Here is a 17,209-nt window from a genome sequence, read left to right on the forward strand (position 1 = left end):
CGGGCCCCCTCGCTCCGCGTGCGCGCACGGTCCGCGGCGCGGCGAAGCCAGGCCGAGCGGGCGCGGACGGCGGCGGGAGCGGGCCGGGCCGGGCCGGGCCGGGGGCGCGCGGGGGGCGTGTGCTCGGCGCTGCACACGCGGCCGCGCCGGGGCAGCCCCGCCGCCGCGCTCGCTACATAGTTTCAGACACAAGATGGCATTGTGACGTTGCCGTCGGCGGCGGCCACTCGCCGGCCGCGCTCGCCCGCCCCACGTGGGCTCCCCGCGCTGCCATTGGCCGGCGGCGGGGAGGCCGCCCGGGTTTTGTTAGGCGGCCGCCCCTCGCCGAGCGCTCTCGCGGCGGCGCGGACCGCGTGCTCCGGCTCCCGGCTCCGGTCTGCGTGTGGCATCGCGGGGGCCGCGGCAGCGCCCACCGCCACCGGCACCGCCACCAGCGGCCTCTCCCGGGGCGCCCCGCCCCGCCCCGCGCCGGGACCCCCCCGCCCGCGGACGCCTCCCCCGTGCCCTGCGGAGTTACGGCGATGACGGCTGCCCGGCGCTGAGCGGCCCCGCGCCGCCCCGGCTCGGCGCTGGCTGCCCGGCGGCGAAGCGCGGCGAGAGGCGAGAGCGGCCGCCGGAGTCAAGGCTCGCGCTTCGCATGTCGGCGGCGCCCGGAAAGTCGGATGTGTACGGCCTTCTCTCCCTCCTCCTCCTCCTCCTCCTCCTCCATGGCAGCCGCGCTACTCCGGCGTTAGTTCCTGGCTTTGCTTCCCCCTTCTTCTCGCAGCAGGAATATCTCGGGGATTGTTTTTTTTCTTGATTTTTTTTTTTTTTTTTTTTGAGGGGGGAAACCGGGGCGGGGGGGGGGCGAGAGGAAAAGGAGGATCGCGGAGAAGAGCGAGGCGAGCGGGGGGGAGGCCCCCGGCCCCCGACGGCGCGAGGAGCGGCGCTGCGGGCGGCGGCTCTGCCGGAGCTGAGCCGAGCCGAGCCGAGCTGAGCTGAGCCGGGCTCCGCGGGCGCGCAGCGCCTCCCCGGCGGTGCGGTGCGGTGCGCTGCGCCGGGCTGGGCCGGGCTGGGCTGGGCTGTGCAGCGCGGGGGGCGCGCGGCGAGCCGGGCCGGGCCGTGCCCGCTCCCCCTCCCTCCTCTCCGCCCCCCGCACGGACTTTCCTCTTGTCTCTTTGTTCCAGTTTTCGGCCTCTCCGGGAGCGCTCCGAGGCCGGCGGGCGGCTGCGCACGTCGCGATCGCCGTAGCGAGGCAAGGCGCGGCGGCGCCGGCGGCTGGTTCCTGTGATCCGCGCCCCCAGCCCTGCCATGTACCCCCAGGGCCGGCACCCGGTGAGTCCCCCCGCGCCCCCCCCCCCCCCCCCGCGGCGCCCGGCCTCCCCCCCCCCCCCCCCCGGGGCCGCGCCGCTCCGCTCAGCGCCCTTCCCCGGCCGCTCCCCGCAGGCTCCGCACCAGCCGGGCCAGCCGGGCTTCAAATTCACCGTGGCCGAGTCCTGCGACAGGATCAAGGACGAGTTCCAGTTCCTGCAGGCGCAGTACCACAGGTGAGCGGGCCGCGCCGAGCCCCGGCCCCCCCCCGCCGCCCCCCCGCCGCCCCCGGTCGCTGCGGGGTCTCCAACGCCTGCTTGTTCTGCTTTGCCCTCCCAGCCTCAAAGTGGAGTACGATAAGCTCGCGAACGAAAAGACCGAGATGCAGCGCCATTATGTTATGGTAAGAGACTTTAATCGGGTTTTGCAGCGCGCTGCAAATGTCATTAGCCGATAATGGAGCCGCGAACAGGCGAGGGGGCCTGGCCGCGCCGCGACACGCTCCCAGGGCGAGCTGCCCCCGCGGAACGGGGTGTCCCCGGCCCCCCCCGCCCCCCCCCCCCCCGGGCTCGGCGGCTGCCAGAGCGCAGCAGAGACTTGAAAAGGCTGAAAACATCGCGCAAGTTTCCTGTTAACCCCTTCACCCCCCCCCGTTCCCCCCCCCCGCCCGGCCGCGGCCTCCGCGGGCGCCTTCCCGGGCATCCCCCCCCCCCGCCCCCCGCCCCGCCCGGGGGCTGGGAGGCCCTTTTGTTGCCGCAGAAGCCGCCTCGCTCCGCGGCTCTCCGGGACCGCTGTGCTCCGCGTTTCTGGGGGGTTTCGCAGCAGCGGGCGGCTCCTCCGCGAGCGGCCCCCGGGGGGGCTGCGGGGGCTGCGGGGGCTGCGGGGCCGGGCGCGCTGCCCTGCGCTTTGTTCCCCGAGTAGCCGAGGAGGAGAAAACAGGAGCGGAGAGGAGTGTCCTCTCGCTAAACGCATGCCAGGGAAACCCCATAAACACACGCCTGCTACAAGGTATAATTTCCTTGCCTGGCAATGCTTTAAGCCCAGTTTTGACCAGTTTTCTTTCTGGTAGTGACCTTATGCAAATACCGTGTGTTAAATTAATTACAGTTCTTTTTGGCTTTTTTTTTTTCCCCAGTACTATGAAATGTCATACGGTTTGAATATTGAAATGCACAAGCAGGTGAGTAATTTGAAGGGGGGAAACTCTGATTGATCTCCTGTTGCCCTTTTCTCAACCCGAGAAAAAATTAGATCCTGATTGCAGTAAATGGGGAATAAGTGCTGAAGTCAGGGATGTGACTTCAGGTTGGATCTCTTGGCCCGGTAGCTATATTTGGAACAGTAAGTTTATGGCAGGTTTGTGGGGTTTTTTGCATATATTCGGGAGAAACTTGGGTTTTAAAAAGGAAGAAGAGATGAAAATAGCATTGACTTCCGTACTGAGGGATCTGTACCTGGGTTAGTCTGTTCCGTGCACTTGAAAAATACTGCTAGCTAGTGCATTTTCCTCTGCCTTTGTTATTGGTACAACTTGACTGGTTTTAAGGTCATACCTCTGATACGTACAGCCCTGTAGCGTGAGACTTAGGAGGGAATTATCTTTTAGGATACTGGTATCTACTGGTGTGTTGCTCAATGCCATGCGTTTGTCTTTGCATCTGGAAAGTGAAGCAATCTTTGTTACTTCTTTTTTTTTTTTCTTTCTGCTCTAATGTATAACTTGCCTGAAGGAAAAATGTGGAGGACTGTAGCAGAATGTGGTGTGCTACCTTGATAAGATTATGGTTAAAGAGCCTAAAGGCTGCGCACATGATGGTAAAACTTAAAGGAATAAAGTTATTATTGAGATTAGACCTGATTATTTGTGCTGCTGCCGCTTACTGGTTTTAGAAGTAGTTCTAATTAAGAACTTGAGGCAGATACAAGCTGACATCGACCTTGCAGTTCACAAACCAGCCCCGTTAAACTCCAGAGTGTGTTTTTGTGGTAGCAGCATCGCTTGTCCTGAGTAGGAAAGTGTTGCTAGCAGACTGATTAAATTCAAAGCAGTCTGGCTGTGAATCTGCCTCTCCTCTCCGCACGCGGTTCCCTTTGGCTTTCTGGTGCATGTTCACTTAGTAACAAAAATAATTACTGCTTAGTCTTCAGTTTTTCAAAAATATCTTCTTCCATGCAGATAATCCGGACTTCTTTCTCTTCATTGCTTCTGCCTGGACAAAAGTGTCCTTGTGCCCGCAGCCCGCTCCCGTGGCCGCGGGTGCCTTTGGGGGCCGCGGGGTGATCCGGGGGTCCGCGGGCGGTCAGGGCGCCCGGGCTGCCCCGCCTGCAGCAGCCGAAAGTGCGTTTTGTCTTGGTGCAGCCGGGAATATCCCTGAATGCGGAATTTGCGTGCGGGCCTGCTCTGGGCTCCCGTGCAGGGCCTCTGCCCGGGGCGGCTGGCATCATCGGGGTGGGTGCAACCTGCAGCGATGCTCTGGGGACGGGAGGAGAGCGGGCGACGGGAAAGGCGCTTCCCCGCGAGGGAACGCGCTTCCGCGCCTGGTCGCGCGGTGCAAACGCTGAGATACCGAAACGATTCTGCAAAATGCTGAGTTTCTCCTCTGGCTCGAAGCTTTGGAAACTTGATATTTCCCGAGGTGTGCGGTGTGTTTTCCGCCGGGGAAGGGTTGCAACCCAAAGCTAGTCCGAGAGGTTCGCGCCGCCGCAGGAGCGTCGGGGGCTCGGGGGGGGCTCGGGAGCCCGGAGCTGCCGTTGGCCGCGGCAGCGTGTCGATGGGACGTTCTGCTCTCGGCTCTGACATCCGCTCTGTAATGCAGTGTAATCAAATAGGGCGGCCGCTCCGGTGGCATGCGGCGAGGCGAAGCGCTTGGGATGGTTGCGGAGGGTAACTGAGGAACCCGAAAATGCTCAGCGGCCGTTTTAGCCGAGCAGGGCTGGCCGGGGCCGGGGCGTGCGGCGTCTTGCCCTGACGCCCTGGGGCTCGCTCGGGGCCGGGGCTCCAGCGATGTGCACGGGGCTCCAGCGATGTGCACGGGGCTCCAGCGATGTGCACGGCGCTGCAGGAAAAGGCAGCGGCTGGGGCTCGCGCTGGGAGCTCCCCAGAGCGGCACGGAGCCCCCCGGGAGGGTTTGCCCCCGTTTCTGACTGCGGCATCCTCGCTACACACATCCCCCGCTAATTGCGGCCGGATCCTGGGTGCATCTGGTCGAGGGTGGCTAGTCCTGAACAAACAAGTTTATCAGCTGACCTGTTTAGCGGTTGACTTGTGTTTATCTGCACACAATCGAGGAGACTGAAGTGCTTGAATTATTCATGCGGTGTCCTGCCCTCCAGACTTCACTGCTTGTGATTACATCTGCTTGAGACAAACACGGATGGATACTTCATCTCCAGCGAGAGGGATTGTCTGTCTGTGGGCTTATATAACAGATTATCTCTTCTGCGCTGCATATTAAGTGTGCGCATATGTGTCCGTGTGTACTTCTTCCTTTATTCGCCTCTCGTTTCTTGTTAAGTAAAAAGTGTAGTTTCGTAAACAGCTCCATATGCAGGGAAATATTTAGGAAGTCACTACCCACTGTGTTGCATGTAACACGGTGAGTTGCTCCTCGCATCTGACACAGTCGTTGTGGTGAATAAAATGCTGTTATCCAAGCTCAGCCTTCCTACACAAGGCTCGGGCTTTTTTTTCTTTTCTTTTTTTTTTTTTTTTTTTTTTAACCTGAATGAAACTCTTTAAGGTTAATTGATTTTGCAAAGCAACTTTCTTTCCCATGTTGTCTTTGCATTGTTTTTATTCAGATCTTTCTAGATAATTGCAAAATGCAATCTGATGGAGGAATCATTCCAAAAGAGAAACTAATTTCAGGTCGGGGAAACAAGACACCTTGGAGGAGAGAACCTTTGTTCCCCGTTTCTTTTTTTTTTTTTCTTTTTTTTAAATGCCTGAGAACTCTCCACATAAGCACTTCTTGTTTTTGTGCTTAAACACTTAATGCTTTGGAACAAATTTAAACCCTCCTGACACTTGCATGAGAAAAGCAGCCTGCTTTTTCTGGAATATTCTGAGAACACAATATACTTTGTCATGCTCGTTAGCGAGGAGTGCCAGGTAATAATTTGCTAAATACTTCAGAAGCCAAGTAATTTGTTAGTGCGATACTTCCAGGCCTGCGAAGGTGGAGAGCAGGGTTTGCAGGCGGCGTGAGCGCGCGGTGCCCGCCGGGGCCGCGGCAGCCCCGGGGCCGGGCACGGAGCATCCCATCGCATCCCATCCCATTGCATCCCATTGCATCCCGTCGCCTCGCGCCCGGCGGCCGGGTGCTGCCGCGGTGCTAATTCCGTAATGACTGCTGTGGCCGCCCCTCCACACCCCCTCCCCGAATTTAATTCTCATCAGCGCAGCTCTCCACTTTGCTAATAACGATAGCAGCCGCAAATAGCTTTCAACATGCCATTGACAGCCTGGTTGGAGAGCGCACTTGAAATAGTGGTAGACAGCTGAAAGTACCCATAATTGTGTGCCGGAGTGAGAACCACACTGCTCAAGGGCCTTATTTTCATGTGCTTAAAGAGACAATATCCTGGTTTCAACAAATGCTTCTGGTGCTTCACCGGTGGTATGATTTACTCCCTTCCTTTCTCCGTCCTCCTCCTCCTCCCCGCGCTCCTGTCCTGCGCTCGGCTGAGGCTTCGCGGTGGGGAGCGGGTTGCACCGGCGTGGCCAGCGCGGCCCCGGCCGGGGGGAGCTCCCGTGTCCCCCAGCCGCGGAGGAGCCCGGGCTGCCCTGCCGCGAGGTTTTCTCCGGGCATCTCTCGCCTCCTCTCCCGCAAAGCCTCGAGCGATGCGGCGCCCATCGGGGCTGCCCGTCGCTTCCAGGGCTTAGCTGTGCAGGGAAGATCTCGGCGACGTTTCGGCAGGTTCCTCGCGGGGAGGAAGGGCCGGCTGAGTTGTGCCTTGGGCTCAGCCCCGGTCCCTGGCCTCCATCCTGCCCCGTGTAAACCGGTGAGCGAGGGTGGGGGTTAAAAGTGGAGGTTAGGCTGGTGCAACCCAAAATCTGGTCTTCAGCGCCGCTGGAAGCCGCTTGCTCCGATGCGCGCGCGTGCCTGGCCGCGGTGGTGGTGGGGTCGGGGCGCTCTGCCTCGAGACGAGTCCGGTAGCATGCAGCTTTTTTTTACTTGCTTAATTAAGCCCAAGACTAGTTTGGGGTTTTTTTTTGGCACAGCAAACGTCTGCGGGGCATGGTGAGGGCGTAGCATGCGCTCGGGCCCCCTCGGGAACGGGGTGCCCCCCCCCCCCCCGAGGCAGCGGCAGTCTGCTTGGAGGCTGCAGCTCTTCCAACTCGCGCTCAGAAGCTTTACGTCGTTTCTAAGGTTGCTGGTTTCGGTGATACTCTGCATATCCTGCGACCGAGGGCCGGGAGCAGTTCTGAGCTTCCCTCTGCCACGTCCAGGTGTAGAGGTGAGGGGACGGGAGGCCAGACCCGGCCTCGGGAGCGGCTCAGCACCGTGCAGCCGTGCGCGCTCGCTGCCCGCTCGGCCCCGCTCCAGCAGCGCCGGCCCATGCCCTTAAGCGCTGCGGGTTCTGGTAGCTGCTTTGGCCATTTTAAGAGCGGTGCTCGCGCCGGGCAGGCTGTCTCTCGGCATCAGCATCGCAGATTTATGGCGGTGCAAATGTTCTCACTCGCCCCCTCCCTGCTCGCCGAGCGCCGAACCGGCAGCGTCTCCCGCGCGGCAGCAGGTCGGGTTCCCGGCGGGAGCGGGGGGGCCGGGGGGGGGGATTAGTCGGGATTTCAGGCGCTCCTGACTCCCTGCCCTTTTTAACGAGCGCGGTGGAGCTGGCTCTGGCGTCCCGCTGCCTCGGGTGAACCTCGCTGCAGCCCTGTCCCCGCGGGAGCGCCCGCCCTGTCCCCTCCGCTCCTGCCGCCGCGTTTTCTGCAGCGCAGAGGGTTTGGAGGCTTTGCCCCTTCGCTTGCCTCCTCCCCAGTGCCGGGACGGGAGGGGACGTGGGGGGCGGCGGGGGCCCCTGCTCGTGGGGAGCCCCACAGCCCGTCTCCCTCCCGCTGCGCTTGGAACGGCGACGACCGGAGTTCGGTCTGCTTGGGAACGGGAAAAGCCGAAGCGAGGAAATGCTTGAAGATTATCGCGTTGCATGTTAACAGGAAACCTCGCGGCTGCAAACATAGCGTTTGGGGCATCTAACGTGTTCCTGCTTGCCGAGCTCCCCGGGCAGGTCGCTCTCTTTGCCGAGCGTGAGGCTTTTCTGCAAAGCTCTGTTGGAAAACTGGGCAGAACCGGACCGAGCTCCGACGGCAGTCGTTCTTCGTGCGTTTAGCGAGTCCGGGTCGCGGCAGCGCTCGCCGGTGCCCCGGGAGAGGCAGGAGCCGCCTCTCCTTGCTCCGCTGAGCCGGCTGTTCGGATGCTGGAGTCTTTCCTTTGCGCTGGAACGACCTTCCCGATGCGCGGCCCGCGGGACCGCTCGTGCTGGCACCGCTGTTTTCCTTCCAGCCAGGATTGAATTTGTTCTAGAATTTGTTTGGGGCTAGCAAAAACGAGCGGAGCCGAGCTCCTCCCGGAGCGATCGCCCTGAAAGAGCAATGCGTTTAGTGCTTGTTGCGTCAGGAATCCAATAGGCTTCATCTGGAGGAATAAATATTTAATGGAGCTGTAGTTTATATATAATCTAATCGATACGTCAATGCCAAGAAGGCCTTTAAAGAGGTTTACCTATCGCCGGCAGCTTGTGAGGTAAGCGGCACCGCGGTTATCTGCGGCACCGCCGCACTTTGAAGTCGTCGCGCGCTGTGGGCCGGGGTCGGGCTCGGGCTCGCCGGGGGGGCTGCGGCCGCGGCGCCTCGCCGGGGTCAGTCCCCGTTTTAGCTCGCGGCTCGGCGTCGGGAGCCGGGCGGTCCCGCGGGCTGGGCATCGCCTTCGGGGCTGGAGTTTCTGGGACGCCTTTGCTGCAAGAGTTGGCGTTTGTGCAGCGTTTGGGGATCTACAGATGAAAAGTCCAAAACATGTTTCAGACCAGGCAGACAAAATTGCATTTGGCCACCGCGTTTGGAAGCTCGCGCTGGCCGGGGCCCTTCCTCCTGGGCAAGGAGCATCTCCAATTTCCAGACTTCCCGGCGTCCTGGCGTTCGGGTCCGTCACGGTCCTGCCGTCCGCGGGGCGCCAGGCCGCAGCTCGCGCACCTGAATCCCAAACGCAGCAACTTCCAGATGCCTCCTGCTCGAAGCAGAGGCCAGCAAATTCCCCTGCTCTCCGAAAGAGCTAATAAAAGCAGCAGGTGTAACCTGAGCTCCAGGATGCTCTCTGGAAAGACCTCCAGAAATATCGCCGCCGCTTTGAAGTACAAACTAGCAGTGCTGGAATAAAGATGCTGCTTTTCTGTGTGCTTTAAGCGAGGTGCTGCTGCGTGAGCAGGCGTGCTGGAGAGGAGCGCTCGGAGCGAGCCGTGCTGGGATGCTCTGCTGGGATGCTCTGCTGGGATGCTCTGCTGGGATGCTCTGCTGGGCTGCGCTCGCCCCGGCAGCAGTTTCCTCCGCGGGATGGGGCCGGGCTGTGACGGGTTGGGGTTCCCTGAGCGCCTGCTCGCGGTATCGACGTTCTGCGACCTGTCAGCCGTGCTCTTGCTTTGGCACCTACCTCGCGTTAGACCAGCCATGCCGAAGTGCCTCTCCCCGATCCCCCGGAGCGTGCGGTGCAGATTTCCCCCTCAGTGCTGCCGTATTGGGCTTTCCAGCGGTTCCATCCCTTTCTCGCCTTGCAGACGGCTTCTGGCCATCTCGTGAAGAAGCACCTTGCAGTTGGAGAGCGGTGCGTGGGGGAAGCTGGAGCGAGACCTACTTAATCACTCGTGTTTTATTGATAACGAGCTGTTCGGAGCGATCAGAAGGAATTTTTGGCGTTTGATTGGGTTCCAGGGCCCCGCTCTGGCCATTGTTGCCGCGTTGAATCTTTATGGCTGTTCAGGCCTTGTTTGAGTTGGACCAGGAGCTGTTTTAACAGCTGCCTCGGTCGGGGCGGCTGCCCGCGTTAACCCTTGCGATGCGCGGCGCGCTGCCGCGGGCCTCCCCGGGAAGCCTTCCCGCCGCGGGTGCACGGTGCCGGTTCCCTACCTCGCCGTGCCGCGCGGTCCAAGGGGGTTTTCCCTCCTGGCTGCAGCTCCGGGGGCTGAAATCCCGCTTCCCAGCGCCGGCCGCGTTTGGGGCTTTAGCCTGGAGCCTTTCCCCGGAGCGGAGCGGGGCTCGCCGGCACGGCGCTGCGTCTCGGGGTCCTCGTGCAGCTGCGCGTCTTGGTGCTGGGTACCGGGATAGGGCGGCGTTTGGGCTTCCCCGCGGGGCTGTCGCCTCGGGCCGGGTGCCCGGTGCTCCCGCTCCCGCTCCCGGGTCCCTTTGCGGAGCCAGCGCGTCGTGCGGGCGGCGCGGTGCAGGTCCGGGTGGGAGCTCCTGGCAGCGGGGCTTAAAATACGAACTGCTGACTCGCATGAAATGCGAAGCCGGGTTTTCACTCGAGGAAAATGTTATTCCAAGTTAATAGAGATGTTGCAGAAACCACAGTTTGACAGCATAGGCTGTTATTATTAAACTCCTAAATTACGTGGTCAAGCTGACAGGTGTAAATGGTTATGGGTTAAATTTCTTGAGTGTGAGGTAAGGATGGCAAAAGTAGCTCAGAATGGCTTTAGTTCAGGGGTGGAGAAAGATCTCGATGAAGTCAAGATCAGAGTAAACCATACATTGTTCGTGGCACCAGCCAAGGCTCGCTGTTGACTAAACACTTAACGCACAGGGCGGTTAATGTTTGCAGAGGTTTCTCACGGAGAAACTTAACTCCTGCAAACAAGCGGCGGGAGTGGAACGTGATCCTGACGAGCCGTCACACCCGCACGTTCGGGCTCAACGTGCAAAAGCCGTTTTACGTAACCCGGCCTTTGCAGACGCGGTGCGGCCAGAGCAGCCTCCCGAGCCGTGGCAGGCAGCGCGGGCGGCCCGGCCTCCAAAGCACGGAGCTGCCCCAGCCCTTTCCGGGCGCCCTGTCCGAAGGTTTCCCTGACGATAGGTGCTTTGCTGGATGCCTGGATAAATGGGCAAGAATCGCCGCTCTGCACTGCAGTCCTGGGCTTGTTCGATAGCAAACAAAGCAGTGTTTGTCTGCGCGAGGTGTCGCAAAGCAGGTTATTTAAGAGCTGGTATGAATTGTTTCCATAAGCCCGTTGTTGCTAGAGGGCTGAAAATGATGTTTTTGTAGTAGCTTCCTGAAGGTTTGCGCTGAGGTGAGGCATCCTCGTGGGCTGCAAGCGGCAGGGACGCCTTGCCGCTGGGGACCGTGTCCGGGCTTCCTTGCAGCCGAGGAAGTACGGGTAGCGCGGCGCTGCTGGGGCTGGTTTGCAGCACTCGGTCTCATGGTGGAAACGGGACTGAAACATCAGAAAAGCGCAAAGCGGGGAGAGCGTGCCCGTGTTCCCAAGCCGGCGAGCGCAGCGCGCACGGGTGCACTTTTGTTGCCGCTTTTGGGAGTAGCTGCTTCCTCTTGTGCAGCGGGAGGGGACGGGGAGGGGATGCAAATCGCTGCTTCTGAGAAGCTTCATTTTAATGTTTTTGGTGTCTCTGCCGTCCGCACAAGACCGCTTTGTACTAACTGTTGCCTTTTTCTTCCCTTTTTTCAGACAGAAATTGCTAAAAGACTGAATACGATTTTAGCTCAGATCATGCCTTTTCTGTCACAAGAGGTAAGGATGTTTTCACGCTTGAGCCGGGGGGATGGAAGTGCTCCGGGGTGCGGGTTTCCCCCGAAACACGGTGCTGTGGGGCCGGGGGCGAGATGTGGGGCTGGAGGTGGGGGCGGCTCGTCGGGGCCGCGGGAGACGTGGGGCTGGGACCCTCGTGCGGGTGACGGGACCCTCGTGCGGGTGACGGGACCCTCCCTCCCGCTCGGGAGCCGGGGTTGCGGGCTGGGGCAGGCGAGCGCGCTTGCAGGAGGCTCCGCGGAGGTTGCAAGCGGGCGGGGGGCCGGAGCCGCCGCCGTGGGTCACCCGGGGGGGCTGCGGGGCAAAGCCAGCCGAGGGGGTGGTGCCGAGCCGGGGGTCCCCGCTCTGACGCCGCCGCGACCCTTTGTCCCCCCAGCACCAACAGCAAGTCGCGCAGGCTGTTGAGCGTGCCAAGCAAGTGACGATGACGGAGTTGAATGCTATCATCGGGGTACGTGGACTTCCCAATCTGCCTCTCACCGTGTGTATACCCCTTTTATTCCTATCATTTACCATAGCCAGAGACAAGCCTGCGCTCAGGCGGCGTTAAAGGAGGGCGGCTTGCGGCACCCCCGAGGCCCCGCTGCCGCCAAACAGCCCCAAATGCCAGAAATTCCCGATTCGGCATTGGGTGGGATGTGGGGTGGGACCCCCCGGCCGGGGCAGCGGGGCTGGGTCTCCCCCAGGGCACCAATGCAGCGAGAAGAGCCCGTGTGGGCTCAGTCTGGTGGTCCCCAAGCTTGGTGGCCGGCTGATGGCCGCGGTGCCACCTGCCCAAACCGGGGGTGGGGGGGCCGGCCCCGCGCAGGTCCCCTGAGCCCAGGCTCATCTCTGCTCGTACTGTTGATGTGAAATGTGCTGCGAGCTCGGCGGAGGCGGTGGTCCGCGCGTCGGGTCGCCCGCGTGAACGCTGGCGGGGTCTGTGGCCCCCGTCTCCTGCCTTCCAGCCTAACCATTTCTGTTGTCTCTTTAATGGATGCAACGGTCTCCTCGGTCCCGCAGGAAGCCTCTCCCCGTGTTGAAGCCGAACGGCCTTGTCTGTGGGACACCCCAGTCCCCGATCGCGGCGTCCCTGTGCGCTGGCCTTAGGCTTTCGTTAGCGCTCTTTTGGGTCTAGGTGTGTGTTTTGGTTTTTTTAAGTTACTATTCGTACTTCTTTCTTAAGCTGCAAGGGAGCTTCTCCTCTGCGCCTGTCGGCTCTCGATCCTTCCCGCGTTTAACGGAGCCGTTTGGAGCAGCCTCGCCGCGGCTGCCGGCACGGAGCTCTTGCTGAGCTCGCACGTCCCGTGAAACTGGAAGACTTTATATACATTTTTCCTTTTTTATGGGTAGACGTGAGTGGAGGAACGTGCTCTGGACTCCAGCAACTTTCAAGGCAGATCAAAGCGTTGGCTGCTGCCGCTCGCCCCTGCCCAGGCCGGGCTGGTGCCGGTGCGGAGGCGTGGGGTGGAAGTGCTGGTGGACACGGGGATACGCCTCGTCCGTCTGTGCCGAGCCCTTAGGCAGGCTTAAGATATTGCAAGTGCTGCTTACGCGTGTGCCCGTGAACTTCCCTATTCCCGGTCCTCGCGGGAGCGGCCGTGCCCGACCGTGTGCCCGCGCCGGGTCTCGCTGCCGGCAGCGTTGCGCCTCCTTTGCACCAGCCGAACTCTTGGATCCGCAGCAGAAACACGGAAATGAGGGAGACGTCGTGCTTTGATTAGCTCCTTTAAGCCATGGTTGGGAGTCAAGGCAGCTGGAGGCAGATATTGGAATTCAATTAAGGTAAACGAGCGGGGCCCGCGACCCCCATTTCCGAGGTAATTGCTTCCTCGGATCAGAGCTAACGCAGCGTCGTCCCGTCATTAAGCAGCCAGCCATTTAATTGCTTTGCCTGACGAACTTCCACGAGGCAGGAGTTACGGGCGGCGGCGGAGAGCGCTGAGCTGCGGGGCCACGCTCGGCTGCACGCTCGCCGCGGACCCGGCGTCCATCCGGGCGGGCGCTGCTGCAGGGCTGGGGAGAGGCGAGGGCTTTTTATTATTATTTTTATCTTGCCGAGGGAGGGACCCCGAGGTGGCTTGGCAGGAAGATGGCAAGGAATCACCGTGCACTTTGATCGCTGGAGAGGAGGGCAGAGCCCGTCACTTAAAAACAGGCGTGCGGAGCTGGTCCGCGGCCGCCTCGACGGTGGCATCGCCCGAGGGCGGTGGCGGAGGGCTGTGGGACTCCCCGGGGCGCTGGGGACCCGCGTGCAGGCGGTGCTGCCTGCCGCGCTCGGCGGGGAGGGCTCGCCCGCAGGGTTGCACGTCGCTGCACCGGCCTCGCGACCCCTTTTTGCAATGCAAAACCGAGCGCTTCTGGTTGCTTCGGCAGTCTGCGTTTCCCCCGTCGCATGCATGCGTGCACGCAGGTTTGCTGTCGCAGGGTTGCTCACGCGGGGCGGGACGGCTCGCGCGTGTCCGTCCTCCTCGAGTGGAGCGTGCCGGGTGCCGGAGCGTGCGGGGAGCGCGGGGGTTCCCGGGCCGCCTCGCAGCGAGAGCAGGCGATTCTATTTATACACCGCATCAGCATCTTGGTGCAGGTGCTGAAAACAAAACCGGCACATGTAAAAATGCACCAAATCATTAAAACCCTTTTTTTTCCTCCCCTTTTGAGGTCAAGAACTGTTAATTTTATGCATCTAGGCCATTGTCTTGCAGTTCCTCTGCTTCAGGCTTCTGTGAAATTGAGCCCTTGATTTGGTTATAGCTCTGGAAATGATTAGACTACTTTACTAAATTTAACGCAAGTGGTGAACTTAAGTGGTGAACCATTAAATCAGTTAACAAAGGCATGAAGCATGATGTACATAATCCAATTAAAAACACTCTACGTACGAGATATTCCTTGCCAGCCTTTCTCGTAAAGTGTCACCTCTTCCCGTCTTGGGTGTATTTGTCCGGCGCGGGAGGAAGCCGCATCGGTGTGCATCTCCCGGCGACGGCCCATTGCTGGCCGAGGGCTGGAGCGAGGGAGCGGGGGCTGCTGGGCTCCCGGCTGCGGGAGAGGCTCCGGGGGCCGCGTGCTCCCCGCTGTCGCCCGCGCTGGCTTTGCAAGACCCCAGTGCTCCCTGGTCCTGGCTCCGCGGGAGGCGAAGCCGGCTGCAGGTCCCGCCAGCGGAGGAAAAGCCCCGGTGCAAAGTCCTGAGCTGGTTTTGACTCATTCTCCGGCTCGGGCGTGCCGAGGAGACGTCGAAAGGATGCCGCAGCCCCGCGAGGCTGCACGCGAGCCCCGGAGCATCCGCCGCTCTGAAACCCTCGCTGTTTGCACCGCGCCGCTGGCCAGGAGGAGGGACGAGCGTCGACGGCTCCGCAGGGCGATGGGCACCGAGGTGGCGGAGCAGCCGGCTGGTGCGAGCAATGGGGATGGCGTGGAGATGGCGAGCGGAGCAGCAGCAGCAGCCGCAGCCCTGCAGCCTCGCAGATGCTCCCGGGGCAGCTCGGTGGTGCCGGGTGGCTTGCAGCATGCGTGATCCCCGTGCTGCTCCTGCGTCTGGAGGCACGGACAGGTTAGCACCGGCCAACGCAGGGAGGTTGTGCTTCTGCGAGATCTTCTGCTGTGCGAGGAAGTTTTCAAAACAGTTCCTGCCAGCCCACGGGGCGAAAACGGCTCTGGAGCCACGTCTCGGGGGACGCCGCGTCTTGATGTTTGATCTGAGTCTCCGCACCGGAGCGGGGATGTCGCGGGGGCGGTTTCGGAGGACGCGGGCCGGTCCCACGCCGTTCACTGAGCGGCTGGATGCACTTGTTTGTTGGCGACTCGAAAACAAGAAACCCAGCCGTTTTCTGCTCCAGCGGAGGGAGGAGCTGGGTGGAGGTGGGCAGCCGTCTCGCCTTCCCCCTGCCCCGGCCAGGTGCTGTCTGCTGTCCCCCGGCTGCACGGGGCTCCGCTGTCTCCTCGGGCCGTGCCGGGACGTCGATCCCCGATGGCTGCGGCCGTGCCGTGGACACGGGCATGCCCAGCCCGCACACCTTCCCCTGGGCTCGTCTTGCTGGCCAGGGCTGGTCTCCACGGGGTGCAACCCTCCCGGGAGGAGCATCTGGCATTGCAAACGCCTGATTGCCTTCTAGACTCGGCTTCTGCCGCACCTGAGGCCTTTGTGCTGCCTGGAAGAAGCTGCATTTTAAGATAGCGCACGTCCTCTCCCTGAAGCAGCAGCTCCTTGCTTTCGGACCTGGCCCAGGCTGTGTCCTCGCTGGGGTTTCCCCTCTCCCCCCGCGCGGGGCTGAGAACCGCGGCTCGGGCGCAGGTGTGGGTCGCCCGCCCGGCCTTCCCGTGCCCGGCCCCGCTCTGCGCAGCAGCAGCAGCACGTGAGAACAAGTCACCGATTCCTGCTACTACTTAAAACAGGCCCTTCTGGCACCCGTTGCCCTCGGCGAGATCGGCTGGGAAATGTTTGCAACGGCCGAGCTGCTCCTGGGCCTCGGGAGCCCGTTCCCACTGCCTGCTCGCGCTGTTGGCACAGTTGGTTCGAAAGGCTCCTTTGGAGCAGCCGGGGGTAAATAACAGCTGGGCTTTTGGAGCCATGGTGTTACGCTGGATGAGGCCGGGACTCCCCAGCACCTTTTAAATCCACCTTCCAGGCTTGGCGGGGTCGAAGCGTCCTGGTGACTTGGGCCGAGCATGGAGCTCTGGGGCCCCTCTCATCTCTGCCGGGTTTAACCCGATTTGCCACGTTTTCCTGGCGTGTTTTGTAAGCCGCGGGCCGCATCCTCTGTGCAAAGGCAGGCTCGCTCTGCCCTGCCCCGGGCGCCCCTGGGGCTGCCGAGCAGGGGCTGGACCTGGCAGCATCGCGGGCCAGGATGCCCCCGCGGCCCTGGGTGCAGGGTGCTGGGTCCCCAGCTGTCCCTGGCTGCAAAAGCTCGTGCTGTGCCGTAAGGTCCCCTTCACAAGCCAAGGACGCCTGCCCTCGCCGCAGCGCCCAAGCCTGCTCCCTCGGAGGCCGTGCCTGCTCTCGGGCCACTGGCCGCTGCTTTTGGGGCGCCCGGGTTGGGGTGGCAGTGCGTCCCCCCGGGAGCATCTTCCCAGCGCGCTGCGCCTTGCTCCAGCGCTGCCCGCCCTGGTGCCCCTCAGCCGGGCTGGGCTGCGGCAGAGGGGGGCAAAACCCGCCGTCAGTCCGTGGTGTGCCTCATCCCGGCGGCTCGTTTGGTGCTGCTCCGAGGGAGCCGTGGGGCCGGCGAGGGTTGGAAACCCGCCTGGCCCCCCCGGGGCGTCCCGGCCGCCCAGCATGCATCCTTGGGGCACAGGGGCCGCGGGAGGCCCGGCCCGGCTCCCCTTTCAGCTGGTGCTTCAAGCAAGTTTGCATCTGAACCAGAAATTCAGGAGATGTATGTGTTTTTTGCTTCCTCTCCCCAAAGCTGGAGTTCAGCTTTTTCCAGCCAAAAATGAGCCAGCTGTTCCCGCGGCTGGCCGCGCACGTGCCTGGGCAGCTGGGCTCCGTGGCTTTCCGGGAGCCCGGAGCAGGAGCGAGCGAGCACAGCGCTGCACGTCCCTGTGGACCTGGCCGGCAGTGCCATGCGTCCGCGCGCGGTCGTTCGTGCGTGGTCAGTCGCTCTGGAGGGACAACCAAGCCGTCTTGCTGGAAACGCCGCTCGCCCACCTTGCCCGGGGAGCAGGAGGGTCTCCGTGAGTGGGTTCCCACGCTGCAGCGAGGACACGGCCGTGCTGGGCGCCCGTGCGGGGTTTTGCCCCGCAGACGGTGCAACGTGGTGCACGGCCCGGCGCGACCCCGGTTTGGCGTGGGGGATGCCCTTCCCCGTGCGTGCTGCCCCACGCGCAGCGGTGCTTTGCCGGTGGTTTTGATTTCACCATCTGATGCCTTAAAACTAGTCCCTAGCAAACGGGCGAAAACTTTCCTTTCCGCGGTGGTGTGGAAGCATCCCTGGATGCTCGCGGTTTCCGTGTCCGATCCGGCGCTCCGAGGGCAGCGGTGCCCTGCTTTCCAGCTTGCATCTGCCAGAGAGCGGAAGCAGCCGGATCTGCAGCAGCGATGCGGAGCACCCCGAATCGGAGAGGAGTCCTGCAGCCCGGCTTGGGGAGAGCGTGCCGCGGAAACGCTCGTGATGCCGGGCCGCCGGCTCCCTCCCTGCTCCCGCCCGCTAACGAGGCTTCTCCTTCCAGGTGGGCGAGCTCCCGCCAGGCTCTGCCC

General features: G+C 62.1%; 1 protein-coding gene across 7 annotated transcripts in view; it reads left to right on the plus strand.

Annotated features, from left to right (window-relative positions):
* The first annotated feature begins 297 nt into the window (after nucleotides 1-297).
* Nucleotides 298-17,209, plus strand: part of TLE3 (TLE family member 3, transcriptional corepressor) — a 28,421-nt gene continuing 11,509 nt past the window's right edge. For 4 of the 7 annotated variants that reach the window (XM_064517819.1, XM_064517821.1, XM_064517820.1 and 1 more), the window contains exons 1-7: nucleotides 298-729; nucleotides 1,167-1,314; nucleotides 1,426-1,526; nucleotides 1,630-1,693; nucleotides 2,426-2,470; nucleotides 10,960-11,022; nucleotides 11,417-11,491. In XM_064517819.1, coding sequence (XP_064373889.1) covers nucleotides 1,291-1,314; nucleotides 1,426-1,526; nucleotides 1,630-1,693; nucleotides 2,426-2,470; nucleotides 10,960-11,022; nucleotides 11,417-11,491 — 372 coding nt within the window. In that variant the 5' untranslated portion in view covers nucleotides 298-729; nucleotides 1,167-1,290. Of the gene's footprint in view, nucleotides 730-1,166; nucleotides 1,315-1,425; nucleotides 1,527-1,629; nucleotides 1,694-2,425; nucleotides 2,471-10,959; nucleotides 11,023-11,416; nucleotides 11,522-17,209 lie in introns of all 7 variants that reach the window. The other 3 variants (XM_064517815.1, XM_064517818.1, XM_064517816.1) reach the window with 1 other exon arrangement.

Source organism: Dromaius novaehollandiae, chromosome 10, assembly GCF_036370855.1.
Source record: "Dromaius novaehollandiae isolate bDroNov1 chromosome 10, bDroNov1.hap1, whole genome shotgun sequence".
Taxonomy (NCBI): Eukaryota; Metazoa; Chordata; class Aves; order Casuariiformes; family Dromaiidae; genus Dromaius; species Dromaius novaehollandiae.